Source organism: Chenopodium album, chromosome 1, assembly GCF_948465745.1.
Source record: "Chenopodium album chromosome 1, dcCheAlbu1.1, whole genome shotgun sequence".
NCBI lineage: Eukaryota > Viridiplantae > Streptophyta > Magnoliopsida > Caryophyllales > Amaranthaceae > Chenopodium > Chenopodium album.
Window position 1 is genome coordinate 62,486,145 of NC_137834.1, and position 23,224 is coordinate 62,509,368.

Sequence of the window (23,224 nt, forward strand, 5' to 3'; positions counted from 1 at the left end):
TTACCCTAAACATTTGCCCCTCACAGATGTGACGTGGCACCTGTGACACATGTCACGCTCCGGTTGGCGGTAATTTTACCGTTACAGAGTAACCGTTCACCTTCCAGGTAAATTACGGAAATGCCCCCATATTAACCCTCTATATATAGCCGTTTTACCCTCATAATTTTGTACGTTTACAAAAATTTTTTAGAGAGAAAAACTTTGAGAGAGCAGAAGTCATCCGTTTGAGTCAGGCGCGAGCAAGAAACTTTGTTCTTCCGCAACCCAGCCGGACCCGCCTTCCTTCAGATATCAAATCCAAAGGTACCGTCTCTGTCTCTCTCAGCTCTTTTCTTTTTTCACCGCTTGTACATATTTCTTGCAATAAATGGATGCATCACCAACACACACGGCACAGCCTAGGTTAGAGTCCAGCCGGTCACCAGGGACGGCTGAGTCTAGGACTGGGAGTGCCGGCTCGGGGTGTTGGGACCACCCTTTGCCATGGATTCCGACCAGTTATGTGTCTGTGCAGGATACCATGGCTCGGACAATGCAGACGGCCACTGATCCAAATTACAGAAGCGAAGGCTCAGGCGGCCAAACGCATGAGGGAGAAACGTCTGGTCAGGGAGACCAGACGGCTCTGGAGAGATCCCCTCCGCGCGCCCCTTCAACCCCTGCTGACTCTTTCTTGGAAGAGTGTGACCAAGGCGGCGACGAGGCCGCCTCTGCCCCCATGGACCAAAGTGAGGGGGAGACGGAGAGTGACAGCTCCGCCTCTACCTCTGAGAGCAGCGATGACTTGCCCCCTCTTCCGGATAGCGAGGAGGAAGAAAGGAAAAAGTGGAGTGAGAAGGACGATCCCTTCAGCATCCACGTCTCCTCCAAAGACCGGATCCAAATGGGGGAGAACTTAGAGAACTTTAAGAAAATGCACCCGCTTGGAGACGGGTATAAGATCCGGGTGCCGCCTGAGCTGGGCACCATCGCTTGGGGGGATGATCAAGAGAACGCCAACAGCTATTTTGGCTGTTATGAGGCGGCGTTCAAAGCCGGCCTTCGCTTCCCCCTTCACCAGGCGGTGAAGGCAATTTTGAGAGGCTACGGCCTGGGGCTCTGGCAACTTACCCCCAACTCCTGGACCAACATTCTGGGGTACGTTGCCGCCTGCGAGTTCCAAGGGCTTAACCCCGGCTGGGAGGCTTTTGCAAGCATGCACTACCTCAGTAGGAGCCCAGGCGGCTGGAGGGCGTGGTACACTCTAACCACGCAGCCGCAATATATGATGACCTTGGACAAGGTCTCCAAATTCGATGGCTGGAAACACAGGTTCTACCTGATGTCAGCCCCAACCAGACGGGAAAACTATGAATTCCGTCTGTACAATAAGAAGCCTGACTTGTTGGGCAGGAAGTGCGCTCTTCCCCGGATCCCAGAGGAAGACTTTGACAAAATAATTGAGGCAGACTTTTTCGGCCTCACAGACGCAACTCTGTCAACCGGGGAAACAATAAAAGTCCCTAAGAACTGGATTCCCAAGAGCGCCTGGTTCAGGGATGAATGTTTCTTAGCCGCCTGCGGGCTAGGGCACATGTTTAATAAACGTATGCACCTGAGTTCATACCGTCTGTAGTATTTTTCTATCGGTATTGATTTATGATGTTGACCAATTTCTTTCGTTTTGCAGAAGAAGCATTGAACATGCTGCAGACGGAGAAAACTCCCAAGCGGTCTTCTGCGGCCATCCGCAAAGAGCTTGCGGAGAAAGCTGCGGCCGAGGTCAGGGCCAAGGTATTGAGCGCCTGACCCTTTCTTAAGTTTATTTTATAAACTGTCTTGCCCGGATACTAACCTTTACTTGTTTATTTTCACAGGGGGGAGAAGTTGGGAAATCGTTTGAGAAGAATCTCAAACGGGCTAGAGAGGAGGCCCCAGCCGTTCTCAATAAAATAAAAAAGTCCGCCTCTACGTCAACTCCTGGCGCCTCAGCCGGGGCTAAGACGATACGGATAGCGGGGCGACTCGAGAAAGTAGGCGGCAGCCTGTGCCTTGATCTTGCCAACCCCTCAGCAGCCGCCGGGTTCACCACGCCTGCAAGCGTTTCCCGCTTGGCCGGCTCTGAAGGTAAGAACCCTTTTGAATCCCCGCTTGAGCTGGGGTGGCCTTTACGGGTGAAATCCCACTCCCAACAGACGTCATCCTCAGACGGTCGGCAACAGATAGGTGCTGCCTTAGTTTCGCACTCATCACGTATTGATTGTGGTGCAGATCAATCTCCCCGCTGGCCAGACGTCCAGAATCACGCCAAGGCCATGCTGGACGCCGTCCGGAAGAGGGATAAGGACAATATCCCTGAGATAGAGACGTTCAATCTTGAACGCATTCTATCCCTTCTGGCTGAGGTAAGAAACTTGTCAATTCCATGTAATATTTTTTAAGTAATTACCCCGCCTGTAATTCTTATGCCGCCTGCTTTTTTGCAGGCCATGCTGTGGGTGGACGGGCTCAAACGTCCTTATTCCCGCAAACGGGAAGAGGTAAAAAGGGCCAAGAAGTCTGCCATAGATGCTGATAATATTGCTTTCCACTCAACTATCGTAAATGAACTTGAAACTAAAGCAATAATTATGACACAGGCGTCTAAAATCCAGCAGCTGGAGCTTGATCTGAAGGCGGCCGACCAACGGGTAACGGATGCTGAGACGGCCAAGAAGGGGGCGGAGGAGGCCCAGAAGAAAGAAGACGAGAGCGCCAAACAGGCTGAAGAGGCGCTCAAGAAGGCCCAGGCGGACCTTGGCAAACTGAAAACCAGGGTTGAGAGGCTGGAGAAGGATGCTGCTCAAGCTCAGAAGAACTTTGCAGCAACCTTGGAGGCGGAGCAAAACCGCCTTGTTGCTGAAAGTGATGCTGACAACGACGCCCGTATGAAAATTTCTTGGGCTGCCTTGTATCCAGACGCTGATTATAGCATCTGGACAATGGCACACAGCTATGCAGAGTACGTGGTGTACTTGAGAGAGCAAGGTGAGCCAGAGCCTGCCTCCTTTGAAGCCTGGCTCAGCAATAATGAGCCGTCCGCGCCTGAGCTTCCTGGTCCCGGCGAAGCACATCAAATTCTCTCAGATGATGAGGAGAAGAGGGAGAACAAGGAGGCTCCGTCTGCAGGCCAGAAGTGACTTTTCAGCGGCAGTATGCCAATCTTTGCTTTTGTCTTTTTCTCTTATTCAGCGGCTGTATGCCAAAACTTGCTTTTTCCGGCCTGTGTGCCGAGTATTCTTGTATTTACCGGCTGTGGAGCCGTGTTAATTAACAATTTCTTTCTCCCGGACGAGGTCCGGTTAACATTTTATCCATTACAACCGTTTGGTTGGATGGACTTTTATGAATTGCACCGACTAAGTCGGTTTTGATTATTTTGCATTTGAATTTTTAATTTTTGCCTATCTTATGAAAAGCATGCGGCGATTCTTTGCCTAACTAGTCAATAGTCTGGCTGTCCTTGCCCCTGGACGGCTGTGTGATTGGTTTCAGTTGGAGCTGGTTGATTGACTTGAAAACGTCTGATGCTGCGAAGAGCATGATATGTTTGTAAGTCAATCAATCACAGTAGTGATTGCCCCAAACCAAGTGCACAGCCGTACACCCACAGGCGTTTCGGTCACTACCCAGACGGGTTACGCCCGTCTTGGTAGAGATTTCATAGCCATTGAACTCTTGCCCCAATTGGGGTGAGGTGCAATTTTTGGAATGGATAACCTAAATGAGAACTTCAGCCGTTGACCGACTAATGCCTATGGGCATCCGGTATTTAGGGACTTATTCGTTCTTCGTAGGTTATTTCGGTCAGACGGCTATGAGTTGACCAATTCGGTCGTTCAATTTTAGTCGTCTGCATGGATACGTAGAATCGACAGATAATCTGTTCTCTGCGACGATTGCACCCGGAGGGGTGTCGCCGGACGCCTTTGTCCATGTTGGGACAGGCGATTTTATAAAAAGAGCAACCATCCGACCATTTTAGCCTCTGGTCTTGTTTGAGACCGGTTGTGTAGCCACTAAACGTTTTTGTGCTTAGTTTCTTAATCAGTGTTGAATTTACACTAAGTATCGAACTTAGTTTTTTAATCAAACGAGTCTGTCTGGGTATTACCCAGGCAGATCATGCTAAGTATCAAACTTAGTTTAGAAAAATGGAGAATCCGTCTGAGTATTACCCAGGCGGATCATGCTAAGTATCAAACTTAGTTAGAAAAATGGAGAATCCGTCTGAGTATTACCTAGGCGGATGGTTAAGCAGTTGAATAAACAAAGTATCCAACTTAAGTAAACAAGGGATCTGAGCATTACCCAGGCGGATAAACAAATGTAACCTTCACTAAGTATCGAACTTAATAAGGTAGATGGGGAATCCGCCTGGATATTACCCGGATGGATAATCAAACGATTACTCAATTTTGCAAACAAAGGCTGAATCTTCAATAATTGACTCATTGTTTACAAAGAATTACATTCTCAGAAGTAGTACTTTTTTAGATTGTCTACATTCCAAGTTCTAGGCAGGCGCCTGCCGTCTGGGGTTTCCAGGCGGTAGGTGCCGTCTCTTACTTCTTCATAGATCCGGTAGGGGTCTTCCCAATTTGGAGTTAGCTTTCCTAATTCATTAGCCCTACCGGTTGCCTCCATTTTTCGTAACACTAAGTCGTCAACTTTCAAAGGACGCTTGTGTACTTTTTTGTTGTAGGCTCTAGTCATTCTCAGACGATAAATCTCATGACGCAAGGCGGCATTGCCCTGGTGTTCTGGGATTGAATCCAATGCCAGGCGCATTGCTTCCCAATTTGCCTCTTCATCATACAGCATGATTCTGAGAGTCGGCTCGTAGTGTTCGATGGGCAAGACGGCTTCAGCACCGTAAACCATGAGAAATGGGGTTTCACCGGTTGCCCCTTTCGCTGTTGTCCGGATGGCCCATAGGACATGGATTAATTCTTCTGCCCATAAGCCACCGGCTCTTTCTATTTTCTTTTTGATGCCGTCTGAGATGATTTTGTTGAAAGCTTCAACTTGGCCGTTTGCTTGGGGCCTGCCAACAGATGCAAAATAACTTGAGATCCCCTGATCTCCCAACCAAGTTTTTAGCTGAGGCGTCTCAAACTGAGGACCATTATCAAACACCATAGACATGGGTACCCGGTACCGGGTGATAACATTCTTCCAGATGAAGGAAATGACGTCTGAGGTCTTGATGTTTTTAACCGCCTCAGCCTCAACCCACTTGGTGAAATAATCCACAGCCACTAAGATATAGCGCTTTCCGCCTGGAGCAGGCGTGTAAGGACCTAGAATGTCCATGCCCCACTTTGCAAACGGGATTGGACTGTGGATGGCCGTCAGATCAGTAGCCGGTCGGTGAATAAGTTTTCCAAACTTTTGGCACTTGTCACATTTTTTCACCAATTCCTTGGCGTCTGCCTCAAGAGTGGGCCAAAAGTAATGTCGTCTGGCTCTGACGGCTAGGGACCTGCCGCCTATGTGAGAGGCGCAGAATCCTGAGTGCAAGTCTTCGAGAACTTCTTTCCCCTTTTCTGGGGTGACACACTTCAACAAAGGCTTCAGAAACCCCGCCTTGAAGAGTTCTCCATTTTTCAACTCGAATCTTGCAGCTTGCTTTTTCAGGACGGCTGCTTCCTGTGGCGAATCAGGAAGTGTGTCGTCTGAAAGATAGGCCCGGATGCCATCCATCCAGGTAGAGCTTCGGTCCAGAATTCCAACGGGATCCTCATAGATGCTTCTCTTTTCAAGAACTTCCCAGAAGACTGACCGAGGCGTATCATGGCAGGCGGAAGATGCCAGCTTTGACAATGCATCCGCCTGGTTGTTTTCAGACCTAGGCACCTGATTCAGTCGGAATTCCTCAAGTGCCCCGGCCTCTTCTTTGACTGCCTGAAGATATTTGATCATAGCCGGATGGGTAGCCTCATAACTTCCCTCATACTGGCTAACGACCAATTGAGAATCAGAGTAGGCGTCAATTTTCATGGCCCCTGCCGCCTTACACATGCGTATGCCGGCTAGCAGGGCTTCATATTCCGCCTCATTGTTAGAGGCCTGAAACTTGAAGCGTAGTGCATATTCAAATCTGTCTCCTTCAGGAGACTCATAAATTACGCCTGCACCACAGCCGTTCTTTGTAGAGCTCCCGTCTACATACACTTTCCAAACCTGATCAAGATTATCCGGAGCCACCGGACGAGTCATTTCTACAATTAAGTCGGCAAACGCCTGACCTTTCACTGCCTTTCTTGGTTCGTAAGTGATTTCAAGACTTTGCATTTCAATAGCCCATTTCAACATTCTCCCGGATGAGTCCAAGGTAGACATCGGCCGCTTGAGTGGCTGGTCCGTGTAGATCATCACCGGATGTGCCAAAAAGTAAGGCTTCAATTTTTTGAATGCCATATACAAAGCAAGGCCAAATTTCTCAACCATGGGGTACCGGAGTTCAGCATTTTTAAGAACATGACTAATGAAGTAAACCGGGAGCTGTACGCCGTCTCTCTCAGTAAGGAGAACGGCACTGAGGGCATGGTCTGAGACGGCTAGGTACATATACAACGTCTCTCTAGGCAAAGGACTGACCAACCTAGGCAGAGAGTGCAAATGATCTTTCAACCTCTGGAACGCCGCCTCAGCATCATCCCCCCACTCAAATCTGGTCTTCTTCCTGATTGCTTGGAAGAAATAGAGGCATTTGTCGCCTGACCGGCTGAGGAACCTCCCCAAGGCGGCAAGGCAACCGGTGAGTCTCTGGACTTCCTTGACAGAACGGGGTGACTTCATGTCTATCACCGCCTGTATCTTTTCAGGGTTAGCCTCTATCCCCCTTTGATCAATCAGGAATCCGAGAAACTTCCCAGACTCAACACCAAAGACGCATTTCTTAGGATTTAACATAACCTTATGCCGCCTGAGGGTGGTGAATGTTTCTCGGAGATCAGCAAGGTGATCCGTCTGTAGCTTGGATTTGACTATCATGTCATCAATGTACGCCTCCACATTCCTCCCAATCTGATTAATGAAGACCGTATTAATCATCCGTTGGAAAGTGGCAGGCGCATTTTTCAAGCCAAACGGCATCACAGTATAACAAAATAGCCCCTGATCAGTGACAAAGGCCATCTTCTCTTGATCTTTCTTCCACAGGGGTATCTGATGGTAGCCGGAGTAATCATCCATAAAGCTCATCAAGGCGTGACCGGCTGTTGAATCGACCAGATTGTCGATCTTTGGAAGCGGGTAACTGTCCTTTGGTCACGCCTTGTTGAGGTCTGTGTAGTCAACACACATGCGCCAGGTCCCATTCGGTTTCTTAACAAGGACCACATTGGCCACCCAGTCGGGAAAATTACAGGGCCGGATGAACCTGGCGTCTAGCATCTTTTTGACTTCGGCAGCTGCCGCCTGACTTCTTTCCTCCCCGTGGTTTCTTTTCTTTTACCAGATGGGCTTCTTTTTGGGGTCCACGGCGAGCTTGTGGACATCAAGATCCGGGCTGACGCCTGGCATCTCTTCCACTTTAAAGGCAAAAATGTCTCTGAATTCTTTCAGCAGAAGGTGCAAACTTGCACCCAAGGTAGCATGAGCTACCGTCCCAACCTTAACAGTACGTTCTGGACGGCTGTCGTCCAGAACGAGATCAATGCTTTCACCAGCCGGTTGGGGACGGAGCTCGTCTGACCGTTCACCGGTCAGTGATTGCTATTTTTTCTCTTTCTTCACCTCCACCGGCAAGGGAGCCTTTCTTTTCTTCCCGGCTGCTGATGGGGCGTGAACTGGGTCGGCATCCTTGACGTTGTCAAGGTCTATTGGTTCCTGGCCGCCTGGGGTCACTGTATCTCGGACGGCTGAGAGATAACACTCTCGGGCCGTCTTCTGATCCCCATTCAAGGAACCAACAGAGCCGTCATCCCTCTCATACTTGATGAGCATGAGAGACGGGATGATTACTGACTTGGCTATGTTGAGGGTTGGCCTGCCAAGGATGATGTTATAGGCGGTCAATTCCTCAACGACCAATAATCTGACGACCATATGTCGTCCCTGACCTTTCTCTCCCAGCCGGATGGGTAAGTCAATTCTCCCGGCTGGGTAGACCACCCCACCCCCAAAACCAACCAAGGGGTGGGTGACCGGATGCATGCTGCCGACGTTGTATTTCAGCTTTTGCAGGCACCGGAGGCTGATGATGTCTGATGAGCTGCCGGTGTCTATAAGGATCCGTCCAACCAGCTAGTTGGCAACCTTACATTCAATGACCACCGGGTCATCATGCGGGCGGCGGATGCTGCCCCTGTCCTTCTCAGTGATCAAGACGTCTGGGAAGGAGGAGCTGGCTTCCGCCTGCTCATCATCATCTTTATCCATTTTTCGAAGATGGCTCTTGGTGCCCCGTATGGTAGGGCCACCACATGAGAACCCGCCTGCTATAGTGTAGACCGGCTCCTTGTCAGTATCCGAACTACTAGCAGGCTGGGGGGTAGTCTTGGAGGACTGACCCTTGTTTTTCTTTTTTGCCCCGGCTGGGGACTTAGAAATGTAGGATTTCAACAGCCCTTTGTCAGCCAAACGGTCCAACGCACGCTGAAGACTGAAGCAGTCGTTGGTGTCATGGCCGACCTCCTCATGGAACTGACAGAATTTATTCTTGTTCCGTGACTGGACGGAACTCTTCATAGGATTCGGTTTCTCAATGGACAGCCGGTCCTTTACCTCCATGAGGATGGAGTTGCAGTCTTTGTTAAACTCGTACTTGGGGACGTAAGGTTTAAACTCTTTCTTTTTCTTCTGGGACGGCTGGTCAGAGTCAGTAACCGCCCAGACTTCTTTTCTTTTCTTGCTCTCTTCTTTGTTTTTGGCCGGCTAAGCTGACCGGCTGACTTTCTGTCTGTCGGACTTCTTAGAGTCCGACTGGCTACCAGGCGAGCAGAGGTCGGTAGCTTGGATGTAGCTTTCCGCCTCCCTCAGGGCCACCTGTAGGGTAAAAGCCCCTTTTCTGACGAGGTCGAACTTAAAGGTCGACCCGTCTCTCAGACCCTTGAAAAAGTCTGTAAAAGCTACCTCGTCAGACAGTCCTTGAATCTGAATTCTTATCAGATTGAACCGCCTGACATATGAGCGCAGCCCTTCTCTCTCTCCCTGCTTAACAGTGCTCAAATCAAGGCTTGTTTTCTTAGCAGGGATGTTCATTGAGAAGTTGGAAGCAAACAGGAAGGCAAGCTTCCTGAAGCAATCTATGGACCCGGCTGGCAGGTTGCCAAACCATTGTTGGGCAATGCCCTTCAATGTAGCCGGGAAGCATCGACACCAGGCGGCATCGTCCAACCCCTGCAGATACATGAGGTTGGTGTAAGCCATGAGGTGGTCTTCCGGATTGGTGATGCCATCATAGGTACCAACCAACAGATTCTTAACCTTGGCCGGCTGTGCCGCCTCGGTTATCTCCCGAGTGAACGCAGAAGGTTGTTCACCCAGGCGAAGCAGACGAAGCTGCCAGTCCAATGGCTGGACATTTGGATATGCCGCCTAACCCCCAAAGAAGGCTGGCTGCATGAAGTGAGGAGGATACTGCCCGTAAGCCGGAGAAGGCACATACGGGACAGCTCCAATCATATGAGGGCTAGAATGGACGGTATTACCGCCTGTCTGACTCTCATGCAAGGAGGGTGCACTCCCTGCAGAAACGTTGTTGAAGCTGTCTGGAAAGTTCGACGTTGAAGCCGACTCAGACAGCGATTGATTCTCTTCTGGTTAATAATTTCCCGGGCATCAGAAGTTGGTTTTTTACTTCTCACCGGCTGTTGGGTCGGCGAGTGTTATTGGTGTTCCTCCCAGGAAGGAGAATCTTCGACCAATCAATGGTCCCGGCTGCCTTCTCCTTTGGATGAGGAATGGGCTGCCGGTTTCTGACTGACTTCCCCTTCTCTAGAGGAGTCTTCTTAGCCGACTGACCTTTACTTGGGCCAGCCCGGCTTTTTGTGATCAGCTCTGTAATTTCACCCTTGAAACTAGTCATGAACCTCATGAGTTCGTCTCGGGTGACAGGGGTTGATCCAGCTGCCGTTTGGGTTGCCCCTTCCGGCTGCCCAGTGGGTCTGCTCGGACGCGCCTGGGAGGCGCCCCGCTCCAGAGTCTCTCTGGGCCGGATGCGCTTGACTCTGAGAGAGCCATCCTCGGCTGTAGAGGTTTCGACATGAGGATCCTCATCCTCCTCATGGTCTGTAAAAACTTCTGGGTCTTCACCCAGACGGTTAGGTGGCACAAACTCTTGAACCATCTTCGAGGTACTCTCCCCACAGACGGCGCCAAATGTTTTGGGTGTTTTTTGTCCCTCGGGAGAGTTACAACACGAAGACTGATCCGGGATGAGCTGTACCTGCAAAGCAAACGGAGACACCTGTTGGGTGGTGCTCCGCCTCCGACGGTCAAGTTAGTAACTTGAAAAGGAATAAAGAGTACGGAAATTTAGGTGGGTATCTGCTTGGATTCCAAGCTCAGGTGTTTCTCTGATGTGAGAGAATGCAATTGTAATAAATGGTAAAACGTGTCCTCAAAATGAGGGACATCTCCCTATTTATAGGGTCTTGGGGAATTGCCCCTGATTAGGTCACTGAACCCTAATCATTGGTGGGCTGCGCCGTTTTTCGGCGTTCTCGGGATTTGGGCCTGAAGGCCGCCTTTTTCCCTAATTATCAGGAATGACACGTGTCGAGCAAGGATTGGTCCACTTTGGGCCATCCTGAGGCTGACACGTGTCATCCTCTGATTGGACCACATGGCGGGGTAAAATTACCCTAAACACAGCTCTCCCCTAGAATTCTACAAACACCACTCTTAGGAGGAAATTTAGAGATGAAGCTCTCAACAAGTTGTTCGAGCCGAGCCACCCAGAGACAAGCTCCTCGTCAACCAAGAAGATCCAGGACCAGAGTCAGCAAGATTCCAGAAGTCAGCCGCATCCATGGCACATCAGAGACTCAAGATAGTTAAGGATTCTCTAACTTTTATTGTAACTCTTGTAAGTCAACGAGGTCATCGACAACTTAAGTGGGGGAGGATGTTAGGATCCAACCCCTTTTGATGTATTAGATTCCCTTTAGATGCTTTCCTAGAATTTACTTTATTTTTCTTTAGCCTGAGGTCCCATTATTGTGTTATTGTCAATTAAGTGTTCACTAGGGATTCTCCTTGTAATCAAATTAAAGCTCTTTAGAGGGTGAATGATTAATGAAATCTTAAGCCTTCTACTAAGTGTTGTCTTGCTTTTATGCTTGTTTGTTGTTAGAACTTTATAGATATTGTGTCTTACTTACATAACAGCTCCCCTCCAAACCAACTTGATGCACTAAGAACTCGTGGTTCTGACACGCTTGTGCCCGCCTCGAAGTATCGGCCGTCTCAAGCCCCGACCACCCGCACTCCGTCGCCCAAATAGACGTGAGTGCTCACATGCCCCTCTTCCGCTCAAGGCTAGTGTTCTTGCCGCCAAAAGGCTAGAGCGCGCTGCACGTTTCGGTGTCCAAACTCCCAGATCGTGACTCATTGGCTTGTCGCCCTACCTGCCGCCTCTTGCTGTATGTCCAGACAATGAGTTGTGATGGTTGGTGCCTAGAAATTTTAGGTGAATTTTCATGAGATAACACTTTAGATTGATTGTTAATGAGGTACACTTAGTTCTAAAACATGCAAAAGTGAACATATTTACTCGCTACCATAAAAAGTAATTCACTCTACTCTTTTTTTTCTCCAAACCCCTTTTACCTATTACGTGAAAAAAATTAATTATTGAAGGTACATAAATTTCTTATTTCTTAATTTAAATTTAATTTGTTAATTACTACCCCTAAAAAAAGTTGTTAATTACTGCCCCTAGAACTGATTAATTCTAGTAACTACTACCTTATTTCCTAATCATCCTACTTAAACTCTTAATAACATCATTATTCGTCTAAATTATAATCAATAGCTTTTAAACCTTAGTTAATTAGATAAAAACCTTGCACCACCTACCCACCACCATTGCACCACCTCTCTCATTGTGAAATCCACTCCCCGCACTCGATCCCCCACCATGAAACCTACCCCTCCCTGTAGGCGTCGCTCGAAGTGCGCCTGCGTTAAAGCATGTTGTGAATATGCTTGACACTCATAGGAAGTTCTCAACCTAGAGTCAAGATCTATGTTCCACTATGGTCAAGCTTTTGGGTGTCAAAGGGTACCATGGTTAAGAGTTTGGACGCGTTAGCAAGGCAGCCTCCCTTGAGGGTGTATGTCAACGGGCGGCTTCGCGAGTTCGTGATGAAATCGAACTCGACTCCATGGTTTGGGTGGATTTAAAAACTCGGATGAACCCTTATTGTCATGAACGTTTTCGGGTTGATAGAGCTTAAATCCCCCGGGCTAGCCACATACGTAGAACACGTACTATTGTGGCAAAATAGGTGACCTAAAATGCATATGCATATGTGACAATGCCAATTAAATCGCAGGAATACAATTCAAGAATCTTTCAAGTCTCATCCACTCATCTCAATTAAATACTGATCACTCAAATCGATAAATAACCAAGAATCCTCCCCAGCGGAGTCGCCAAATTGTAGGCGTCGCTCGAAGTGCGCCTACGTAAAAAGCATGTTGTGAATATGCTTGGCACTCATAGGAAGTGGAAATTGACATATACCATTAGGGACAACGATTAGGGACAAGGAAAGTAGGGAGCCGCCAACAAATTTTTAAGGAACTTGTAAACCGTTCACGGATCATAAAAGGCAACCACGAATAAGGGACAACGATAGGCAACAACGATTGACCCGTGAAGGTTACACCCCATTCATAATCCATGAGATTACTAACTCCATATGGTTCGGAACCACGAAAGGAGGATCGGGGATGATGGTACGAAGTGAGTCATGGAGTCACATTCGCCCGTATTGGCCTCTACTCGATTCTTATAGTGAAAAGTGATTCCTGAGATCTCAAAGGCATACAAACAAGAATTCAATTTGCTACAATCTATTATTAAGCTAAATTGGTTTAATATTAATGCAACATATAATTCTAAAATATTTGTGATCACTTGATTAAACAATAAGATTAAAAAGGATCCTAAACTGGTTGTCCAAATTATCTTATTAGGCGTGATTTTCAATTACATATTCCCTTTAAACATGCAATATGGTGATCAATAAAAATAATAGAATAACCATTAATATTGAAAGCAATTTGACAATAATAATGTTAGTCAAATCAAATATAAAATAACCCTAATCATGATACTAGTAATAAGAAAATAAAATAAGAGTAATTAAATTAATTAATTACTCACATTCCGCGCGTTCCTTTAAATTGTTACGTCATGAATAAATTGTTAGTAACTTCAATAAAAATTTAAATAAAATGGAAATTAAATTAAATTAAAAAGTAGAGTTGATTTGGTCCAAACCCTCAGTTATTTGTACCTTTCACGCCTTGGTTTAAGGACGGAACCTCGGGTTAAGTATTGACTCCTTGGAGTGCTTAGGGGAATTATTATGGAAGAATAAGGAGGCTAGAAATTAGGTTAAAGAGGGAGAAGAGAATGATTTTTGGTGTAAGGTGAGAGAGAATGATTATTGGTGATTGAAAAAGGGGAGATATGACCTCTATTTATAGGGAAAAAAGAGGGTCGAAGAATCAAGAAAAGATCGAGTTCGAATCGGATTAAAACTCTTGCGATAGACAGCAGTTTTTGCGGTTTTTGTTTTTATCATATCTTTTGATCCAGAAATCGTAATAAGATGAATAAGATATCGTTGGAAAGCTCTTGAAGTCTACTTTCTAACCCAATTAGAATCAGATTAAAATATTTTATAGAATAAAAGATATAGACGAAATAGTGAGACGGTGTCAGTTTTGGATAGAGTTTGATATTTAATTCATATCTTTTCCGTTATAGCTCGGAATTGATATTATAATATATCATTGGAAAGATAATTTCAAGGGCTATGCAACCATATAAAATTTGGATAAAAAATATGAGGCACGAAAATAATATCTGTCTATCTTTGAATGTCTTTCAATTCGGATAGAATTAGGATTTTCAAAAAAGGAGTTTTATTCAATTTCAAACTCTTTAATCTTATCTTTTCAAAAAGGATAATTAAGATCTTTTAGAAACTTATAGAAGTTTCTAATTAATCCTAATTGGTTTAGGAATGGGATTAAATAATTTGGACCCTCCACATGATCATTGGGTCGTAGGTAAGGTGGCCTTAGGTTCGGTTTGGGCTCAGTTTAATATTTTGGCCATAACTTATTCGTTATAACTCGGATTTGGGCTTATAATATATCGTTGGAAAGCTCTTTTAAAGCCCCATCCAACTATTTAATCATTGGACCCATATTATGGACCAAAATAAACTGGATCAAACGTTTTTATAAAAAGGACACGAAATGAATGATTTTAAAGGATACGAAATGAAATATTTTGGGTTTAAAGGCACGAAAAGAGGAAAATAAGTGAAGGTTTGGGGAAACGGGCTAGGAATTGGGTTGGTTTATGAAATGAAAATATGGATTTGAATATGGATTTAAGCACTCCAAAGATTAAATACTCAACCCGACCAATAATGGCGGTAAAAGGTTGTTCATCATCGGGTTTGGTTTTGGGGAGACATTTTTAGGTGTCTACACTCACGTTCCCCCAACACAAAATCCACCCCCTCTCGTTCCCCCACCATGATTCCCACACCCTCTTGCTTCCCCGACGCAATTCCCACCCCTTCCCCTACACCCACCACGAAACCCATCCTCTTCCTATTCCCCAACACGAACCAAACACAGCCCCATCATATTGCTGGGCTATTGGGAGGGGCGGCAATCGGGGTTGGGGAATGGGGAGGGAATAAATTTTAAGGGTTGGAAAACGCGTGGTGGGGGAACGAGTTAGGGTGAGTTTTGTTGTGGATGCTGAAGAGGGGGGTAGATTTCGTGGTGGGTAGTTGCTGGGGGTGGTAAAAGGGGGCTACCGGAGGTGGTGGATAGGTGGTGCAAGGGTTTATCTAATTAATTAAGGTTTAAAAGCTATTAATTACAATTTAGACGAAAAATGATGTCTTTAAGAGTTTATGTAGGGTGATTAGAAAAAAAGGTAGTAGTTACTAGAATTAATCAGTTTTAGGGGTAGTAATTAACAACTATTTTTTTAGGGGTAGTAATTCACAAAGGCCTTCTTTTTAAGGTATTAATTAACAAATTTTCCTTAAATTTAAGTGAAAGATATTATATCTTAGGGAGTTGAGTAACCTTAGGGGTAGATAGTGAATTTTTAAAACTATAACTTCTCAAAAGTTTGGAAATCACGATGCTATTTTATGAAAATAGTCACTTAGGATGTCTCGCACACTCTTTGTATGCACATCATTATGTGGAAGCCATACTCAATGACCTTTTTTAACTTAAAAACTCATTTTGTTGAAATACACTATGTGGGCTTCTTTTATAGTTTTTGAACAGGATGCAATGAGCCAATGTCATGAACCGTGATAGGCTTCTCTCCAAATGTACTTCTCCAATTTTACTAATGAGAGTTGTATCTTCATCCTTAATGTGGAGTTAAAAATGTGGTTATTTAACTTTTCTTGGCAATGAGGTATATATTGTGATGGTGTCACATCTAGACCAGCCTAATAACACTCAAAGTATAAACGACACACAAGTAAGATAAGCACACAAGCACAAGTAAGAAAAAGAACACTTTTATTAATTCGTGGCTCACAAATACAACCAGGAGTTTCTTTCTCCAGAGCTCTATGAATTCTCTCTCCCCAGCTAATAAATGCCGATTGGCTATTTATAGGTACCGACAACAACCGAGTCAGTTAGGATAACTCTCCACTACACCCACAATCTAAGTAATTTCCCACTACTTTTATAACAGCTTGGATAGCCTTGTCTATGTACAAGGAGGAAGCTATCCACGTTTTGCTTGACCAAGTAACTATCACACCCCACTATGCCATGGTCCTTCTTTACCAGAGTCATGCATCAATAGTGTTTATGTGGCATCCAATTGCCCAACCAATTCCACTTCCCGTTAGTGTTCCTACTTTCTTGGAGAAACTAAGCGAGTGGCATAACTTCGAGGTGATGTGGCATCCTATGTTACATGGACTATTCATTTCACCTCAAGTACTTGTGTCAGACTCTTAACACTCATACATTGGTATGCACTTGGACACTTCACTTTTGGTTTAAAACCATGGATTTTTTTCCACCAATAGTCGAGTTGGACACTTGGACACATACTCGTGTTGGACATGGCTACCGAATTCCATGTAACATACGTGGCATCATTCTCTTAGAAAAACTGGCCACGTCCAAGAAAATGCTCCACTAACTTGGTGATTTTATTTTATAGGAACTACCTTGTTAGTGGCGTAACCACTTTACCATTTGACTTCCGGTCAACATAATTGTTAGTCAACCCACTAACATCCTGGTCATGTACGGGGTAGCTCCTGCAATCTATCATCGGGCTCCCAGCTTCACTCTCGAGGTGCGCAGTCGCCGCGGGAGGAGCGCCCAGAAGGGTTCTCCAGCACGCCCGTAGGCTAAGTTAGTGGGACTCCTCCTAAAGGAGACCACACGCCTATAAATATGGGATAAAGTACAACTGAAAAGAGGTTAGACACACATTCTATTACATCATCTATCTCTCTAAGTACACTTTCTCTCTCTAAACATTTTCTAACTTAGGCATCGGAGGGGGGTTCCTCGAGCCACCCCCGAGGGCAGTTTACGTGTGTTTCCTTGCGCAAGTCGTCAACTAGACCCAGCCCGTGCCAGCTTGAACCCTTGGATCCGCACCCCGAAACAATTGGCGCTAGAAGGAGGGGAAGGATCACGAGCAAGGGACTAGTTGGTAGACTGCCATGGCCGGAGAGGAAGCTGTACAAAACCAGTCTCCAAGGATATTAACACCAATCAAACACAACAAAATACAGCGTCAGTATCCATCGATCCTAAAGGATCAACCGAAAAACCCAAATCCGGTATCTCTCAGAAAACAAACGTACCTCACTGGGTCGACGTCAGGTGCAATCAAAACGGCGGCGAAATCAGTAGATCCGGTAGGATCTAGTTCTTCCTTTAAGTTCGGAATGCGACATCCACGAACAATGAACCTGTAACACCCCAATAATTCTCCCTTTTCCAAACCACTTACTTTAAATAAAAGTAGAGGAGAACCATTGGCATGTTACCGCCACGTGTTAAAACGTTAAGGCTTTATCAAAGTATTAGCAGCGGAAAAACTAAATCAGTTATAAATAAGTTTCAAAACCAATAACCAAAACCAAATTAAATGCTACAAGTTCGAACCATTAAGGCCGTTATTCAAAACCCCACAAAAGTAGTAAATAAATAAAACTAGAGTTTAAATAAATTCAAACTTATGAAAAGAAATAAACTGCGAATAATAACCAACTCTCTACTCAAAATCCCACAACCTTGATGCAAGTTCTGAACATGTTAAAACCTGTGATTAATCTGCTCCCCAATATTACAAGTGTAAAAATTGGATCGTTACAGGGTCATTGAAAGGCGAAGGTCATGACCAAAGAAAGACACACACAAAAGCACGCAATCAGCAAAGCTGAGTACATATAAGCTGCGAAATAAATTAAGAAATCCCTAACATGTTATTAATAATCAAACATCATGCATCATTAAATTATAGACTCAACACACGACTCAACTATTTATATTACTAAGACTCCATTAATTAATAATAGGTATATCATTATTTTTATTCATTGGATTACGCAATAGACAAGGTTGTCCAACCCATGCTCCATTTGGAACATCAATAAAAAAAAACCCCATGCCTCCTTTCGGAAACATCAATAAACATCCAACGACCACGGGCGCGACTCCGTGACCGTAGTTAGTATGAGATCTCACCTAACTCCTAGTTTTAAAAAGAATATATTTGAAATAAGAGACTCGTAGATCAGACGGCCTCGAGAAAAGTACACGGCTAATACCCCGTGTACCCCAACCCCTGATTGTCATTACTCCAGAAGTGCACCAATCCAGAGTTTTATTGCTCATCCATCTTGCACTTTGCGTGATTTACAGGTTTAGACTTTGTGATGACTCATATGCAATCAATACAATCAATCCAATATCAATTCAATCAAGTAAAACAACTTTCCAATTTCAGTTCTTGATTTATTAGTGACAAGCAACATTTATTATTTATTCCTTTAACTACCTCGGTGTATAAACACCTTGAGTGCATAAGGCACCCCAAAACCTTAACCTCGTCTTATAAGACTTGAATTCTTCTGTTACTCGTCCTATTTCAATAAACATGAATGAGTAATAAATAAATCATTCCACATATTCACATACCTTTGCCTCTAAGCAGCGCATCTTGCAAAGTTAATGCATAAATAATACTTACAAGTTAAATTAATACACAATCCTCATACTTGAATCAAAACCAACTGTCACATCAAACATTAATCACAATTACTACCATACAATTTCAACCAATCCACAAGTCCCTAACATGATTCTAAGTTTTTCAAGTCCTTAAACATGCTCCTAAAGTCAAGGTTTTTGTATCCTTGTACGTACCTTGAGCAAACGAATTGGTATGCCACTTTACTAACTAGAAATCACCTTCAATAAACTCCTCTCCTAAAACCAAATAAAAACATCTCAATCAATACCCAATCAATCAAATTTACAGCAATACTAACTTACTTTAAAACCTTCAAAATCCAAATCAAACAACACTTTAAAACCTTCCCTTTAGTTAAAATTAAAGGCTTATATATAGTTCTTTAAATTTTCTTCATAAAAACCTTAAAATACACTCTTATACATGAAATTACAGCAAGTTCAAAGTCTAATAAAAATCTGAAAATTATATAAAAACCCCTAATAATCTCCCTTTTTAATGGGTGATTAAACCCTCTTTATAAAACATCAAAAGTAGTACTTAGAACAGGGTTTTGAATTACAGTGAAAAGAGCAAATAATCTCAAGGTACAACGAAGAGCGGGAGAAAATAAACAACCAAAACAACAAAAAAAAAACAAAGACAATAAGTAAAAGAACGAAACAGAAAGAAACTTACAACAATAATGGGGGAGCAACGAGTGTCTGCGAGGAAGATGAAAAGCAGGAAATTTGAAAAATGAAGAGGAAGATGAAAAATGAAGAAAGTAAAAAAAGGGGGGGACAGTGAATTAAATGACAAAGAAAACGGGTGGTTAGATAGGCAATAAAGCCACACCGCCATGTCATTCAGTAAAAATAAACTGACCCATTAATGGTTTACACGTGTCCCACTCATGCAAAACACTATTCCCGCCTAAAAAAAAACTAGAGAGACTTGAGTGGAAGTGATCGAAATTCCTCCCTGCTAAGTATGTCATTTCTCAAGTTTCAGCAGGAGTGATCGAAATTCCTCCCTACCAGCTCGTCAATTTTTAGATTTCAGCGGGAGTGATCGAAATTCCTCCCTGCGAGTTCGTCATTTCTCTGACTTCGGCGGGACTTCCATGCAGAGTCCGTCGTTTCTCAAACTTTAGCGCGAGTGATCGAAATTCCTTCCTCGAGCTTTTCATGTCTTAGACTTCAGCGGGAGTAAGGAAAACTCCCTTAAGCAAAGTCAAGCATCGTCATCTCACGGAAATACACTCCAACTCCGCACTTTAAACATCACCTTAAGCCTCAAAATTGTGTGAGCAATCTTGAGAATTGAGGGGCTAGAGGTGTTTAGGAAGACTCAGACGACCTATTCAGCACTAACAAAAGTGTACATTCAAAACAGCTGGCATGAGTAACCTCGTACCATCTCTTGAGGGGCTAGTTGTACGGGATAGCTCCTGCTGAGTTATTCCCTCTGAGCTGAACCCGTTTTGAGAGGACATCAGCATCTAGACAAGAGTCAGCATAAGTAACCTCATATCACCTCTTGAGGGGCTAGTTGTACGGGATAGCTCCTACTGAGCTATCATCGAGCTCCCGGCTTCACTCTTGAGGTGAACAGTCACCGCTGGAGGAGCGCCTAGAGGCGCTCCTTAGCCCGACAGTATTCAGCCAGTAGGCTAAGCTAGTGGGACTCCACTTAAAGGAGACCACACGCCTATAAATATGAGATAAAGTACAATTGAAAAGAGATTAGACACAAATTCTATTACATCATCTATCTCTCTAAGTACACTTTCTCTCTCTAAACACATTCTAACTTAGACATCAGAGGGGGGGTTCCTCGAGCCACCCCCGAGGGTAGTTTATGTGTGTTGCCTTGCGCAGGTCGTCAACCGAACCAGCCCGTGCAAGCTTGAACCCTTGGATCTGCATCCCGAAACACCTATATCTTAAGATCCATACTTAGTCACGTGCCCACTGAACATAATCGTTTTGCCATTTTTTGAAGAGTGGGGCAACTTGAATCCCACTACTCACCCTATCCTAAAGTCAAGGCAACCGCATATGCTTCCCACAATGACTAAGTTAACTGTCAAGGAATTCCTATTACTATGGTCCTCTTAAGGTAATCAGTGCTAGACTATCCCAAGGTCCTTCCAAAGCAACCATCTCATGGCCACAGGTGTCCATGGTACCCACCAATGTAGGATCCATAGCCGGTGTTGACTAAGCCAAGTTCATCCTTTATGTTTTCTTAGTTGCTAAGGTTGATTTTAGACCCAACATCAATTTATAATTTTGTAGCCTGTTTTTTAGATCACCTCTTATACTCGAATTATTGCAAAGGTGAATGAAGTAAGAGAGAGAGAGAGAGAGGGGGGGGGGGGGGGGGAGGCCTGATGTGGAGGTGTCCCAGCATGCCTTCTTCAAGATCCTTGTATGGTTGATCTAATGCACTGGCTTCCATTGTGATTCATAATACGAACCAGGTTTTTTGTGATTTTTACTTCTTTTACTTTTTAAGAGTTTGTGTTTTACCAAAACTTCCATTAACACCCTATATATCATGCCCAGACCAATAGTATATGATAGCTAATACTACTGCAAGACTCCAAGACTCCTAAGTGTTTACTAAATCAACCATATAAAATGTCATATGTGACGTATAGATTTGCAGTCAACCCAGTAGCTTGATCCCATATTAATGATCTTAAGAAATTCCTAAATATAGTTTAGGGAAAGTTCCATATATTTGTCCTAGGACCATATATGACTGGAAATCGGTATTGTAAACAAAACTTCAAATTTCACACGTTATTGCAAAGTGGACAATTATAAGTATAAAAAACACTCTAATTGTTTTGAGATACTCACAATGTTGTGGAACTCGCATTTAGTTAGCGTGATTGTTTAACACACAAGTCACTCCATTGAATTTCACTGCATGGGCTCTTATAGTAGTGGTTACAAGTAACACAAGAAGCCAATAGCAAGCTACTATTATCACTGTGAAATGAAACTAATCTCTCTATACTTCCAGCATCGTATTTTCTACATGGAAAAATTGTTGCTTCCAACTTTGGTGTGCATCATCTAGAATGCGGAGAAAAAGCAGGATAATCTGTTAACAGTATCATATGCCTGTTATGCACACCAAAGTTTTTTCATAGTTATGCCTAATAGGCAACTTGATTTAATATTTCGGACACTGATGTATGACTCTGACATCCACGTACTCATCTTGTTTGTTTCGTTTTGTCAGTATTCTGAATACTCCATACGATACCTCTGCCGAAGCTGACTTGCTTTATTCTCTTATTATAAAAGCTAAGTTTGAGAATAACAGATACCAAAAACCAAAGAAGCAGCCTAAAACATCTACTGAGCATGTAGACTGGTTTTGAATGGGCTCTCAGAAGTAATGCCTAAATAGCGGCTGATAAATATGATATCTACCAGAATACTTTTTTTTTTTTTTTAATGTATTTACAGCTCTGAGGATTGGAGTACAAGCTCAATGATGTTCTGGTCTATCCGGTTGTTAATGTACTGAAGATGCCAAAGACCAAATTAGTAGCAAGAATAGACGGAATGTAGCAGGTCATATGTCTCATATATATTCATGTCTGTACAAAGGTCATAAGCATTGTGACCAGTGTAACAAATTTGTGTAAATATTTCATATATCAATGGCTGGTAGCCTGGTACTGGTGGATAAGCAATCACATTTTATGAATATGTACAGCTGAATGTTTTTCATCTCTTTCAGCTTGTCATGTATACATACATTGCTCATCTCGTGTGGAGGTACATTTCAATAAATTTTCTGTTCATTGATCTTTTTGAGGATATTCAACAAATTTAGTGTAAATGAAAAATAGGCTGGCTGGCTGAGATTGAACAAATTCATATCACTGTCATTACTAGTATAATATAACTTGCTCATGTGGTGTGGTTGTACAGTTCAGAACAAACAAAACAATTGTTCTTGCCTTGTTTTGCCAAATTTTCATATGTTGATTTGCACTAACTCCATTTATAGTTAGTATTCTAGACTTAAGTAACTTTTAGGATTTAAATAAAAAGGGTAATGATAAACGTTACTGTTGACACCGAAATTTTGTTAATTATTAGGTGTCAGAAATCTGTAAATAAGGAGATAATATAAAAAATTATAAGATATTTATCTTCGGAATCTCATAGATTATTATCTTTTACTCTACGACTCTCTATATAAAGAGGGTCGAATCTAGGGTTTAAGGAGGCTCACATGGAATAAGTCACAAAGACCCCATCTCCTCCCTACTACCAAACATTGTAGGTCTATAGTATGGATTAAGCCGACAAGGCCTCGTACTATAAACAAATATCAAACCTTAGCCCTTTGGAGAGAGGAATCAAGAGATTTACGAGAGTTGTAACCCCACAAATTATCAATGAAATAATTGTTCCCGTATATTTTCTACCTCATTAATTATACATTGCAGGTTTGAATTTTTATGGTTTACAGTTACATTTACTATATGTTTGGTATGCTAATGGAATGGAAACAATTTGAGGGGTGTTTGATATAAACATCGTAGATGGAATGGAAAGGATTTAAATAAATAAGGCAAAGGGAAATGATAAATATTACCTTTACTATAAGTTTAGTATGCGAATGGAATGAAAACAATCACAAACTACTGTACTCATATGTGCATCCATTTCAATCTCATTGTTATTACTAATTTTTATTATTTATAAATTGGATATG

At 43.6% G+C, this 23,224-nt stretch overlaps 1 protein-coding gene across 3 annotated transcripts in view; it reads left to right on the plus strand.

Annotated features, from left to right (window-relative positions):
- LOC145594229 (chaperone protein dnaJ C76, chloroplastic-like) overlaps positions 1–22,204 on the plus strand; it is a 31,922-nt gene extending 9,718 nt beyond the window's left edge. The window contains exon 7 of one of the 3 annotated variants that reach the window (XM_081650586.1): positions 21,731–22,204. In XM_081650586.1, the coding sequence (XP_081506712.1) occupies positions 21,731–21,872 (142 nt within the window). In that variant the 3' untranslated portion in view covers positions 21,873–22,204. Of the gene's footprint in view, positions 1–11,361; positions 11,601–21,730 lie in introns of those variants that run through there. The other 2 variants (XM_081650716.1, XM_081650634.1) reach the window with 2 other exon arrangements.
- Positions 22,205–23,224: the final 1,020 nt, after the last annotated feature.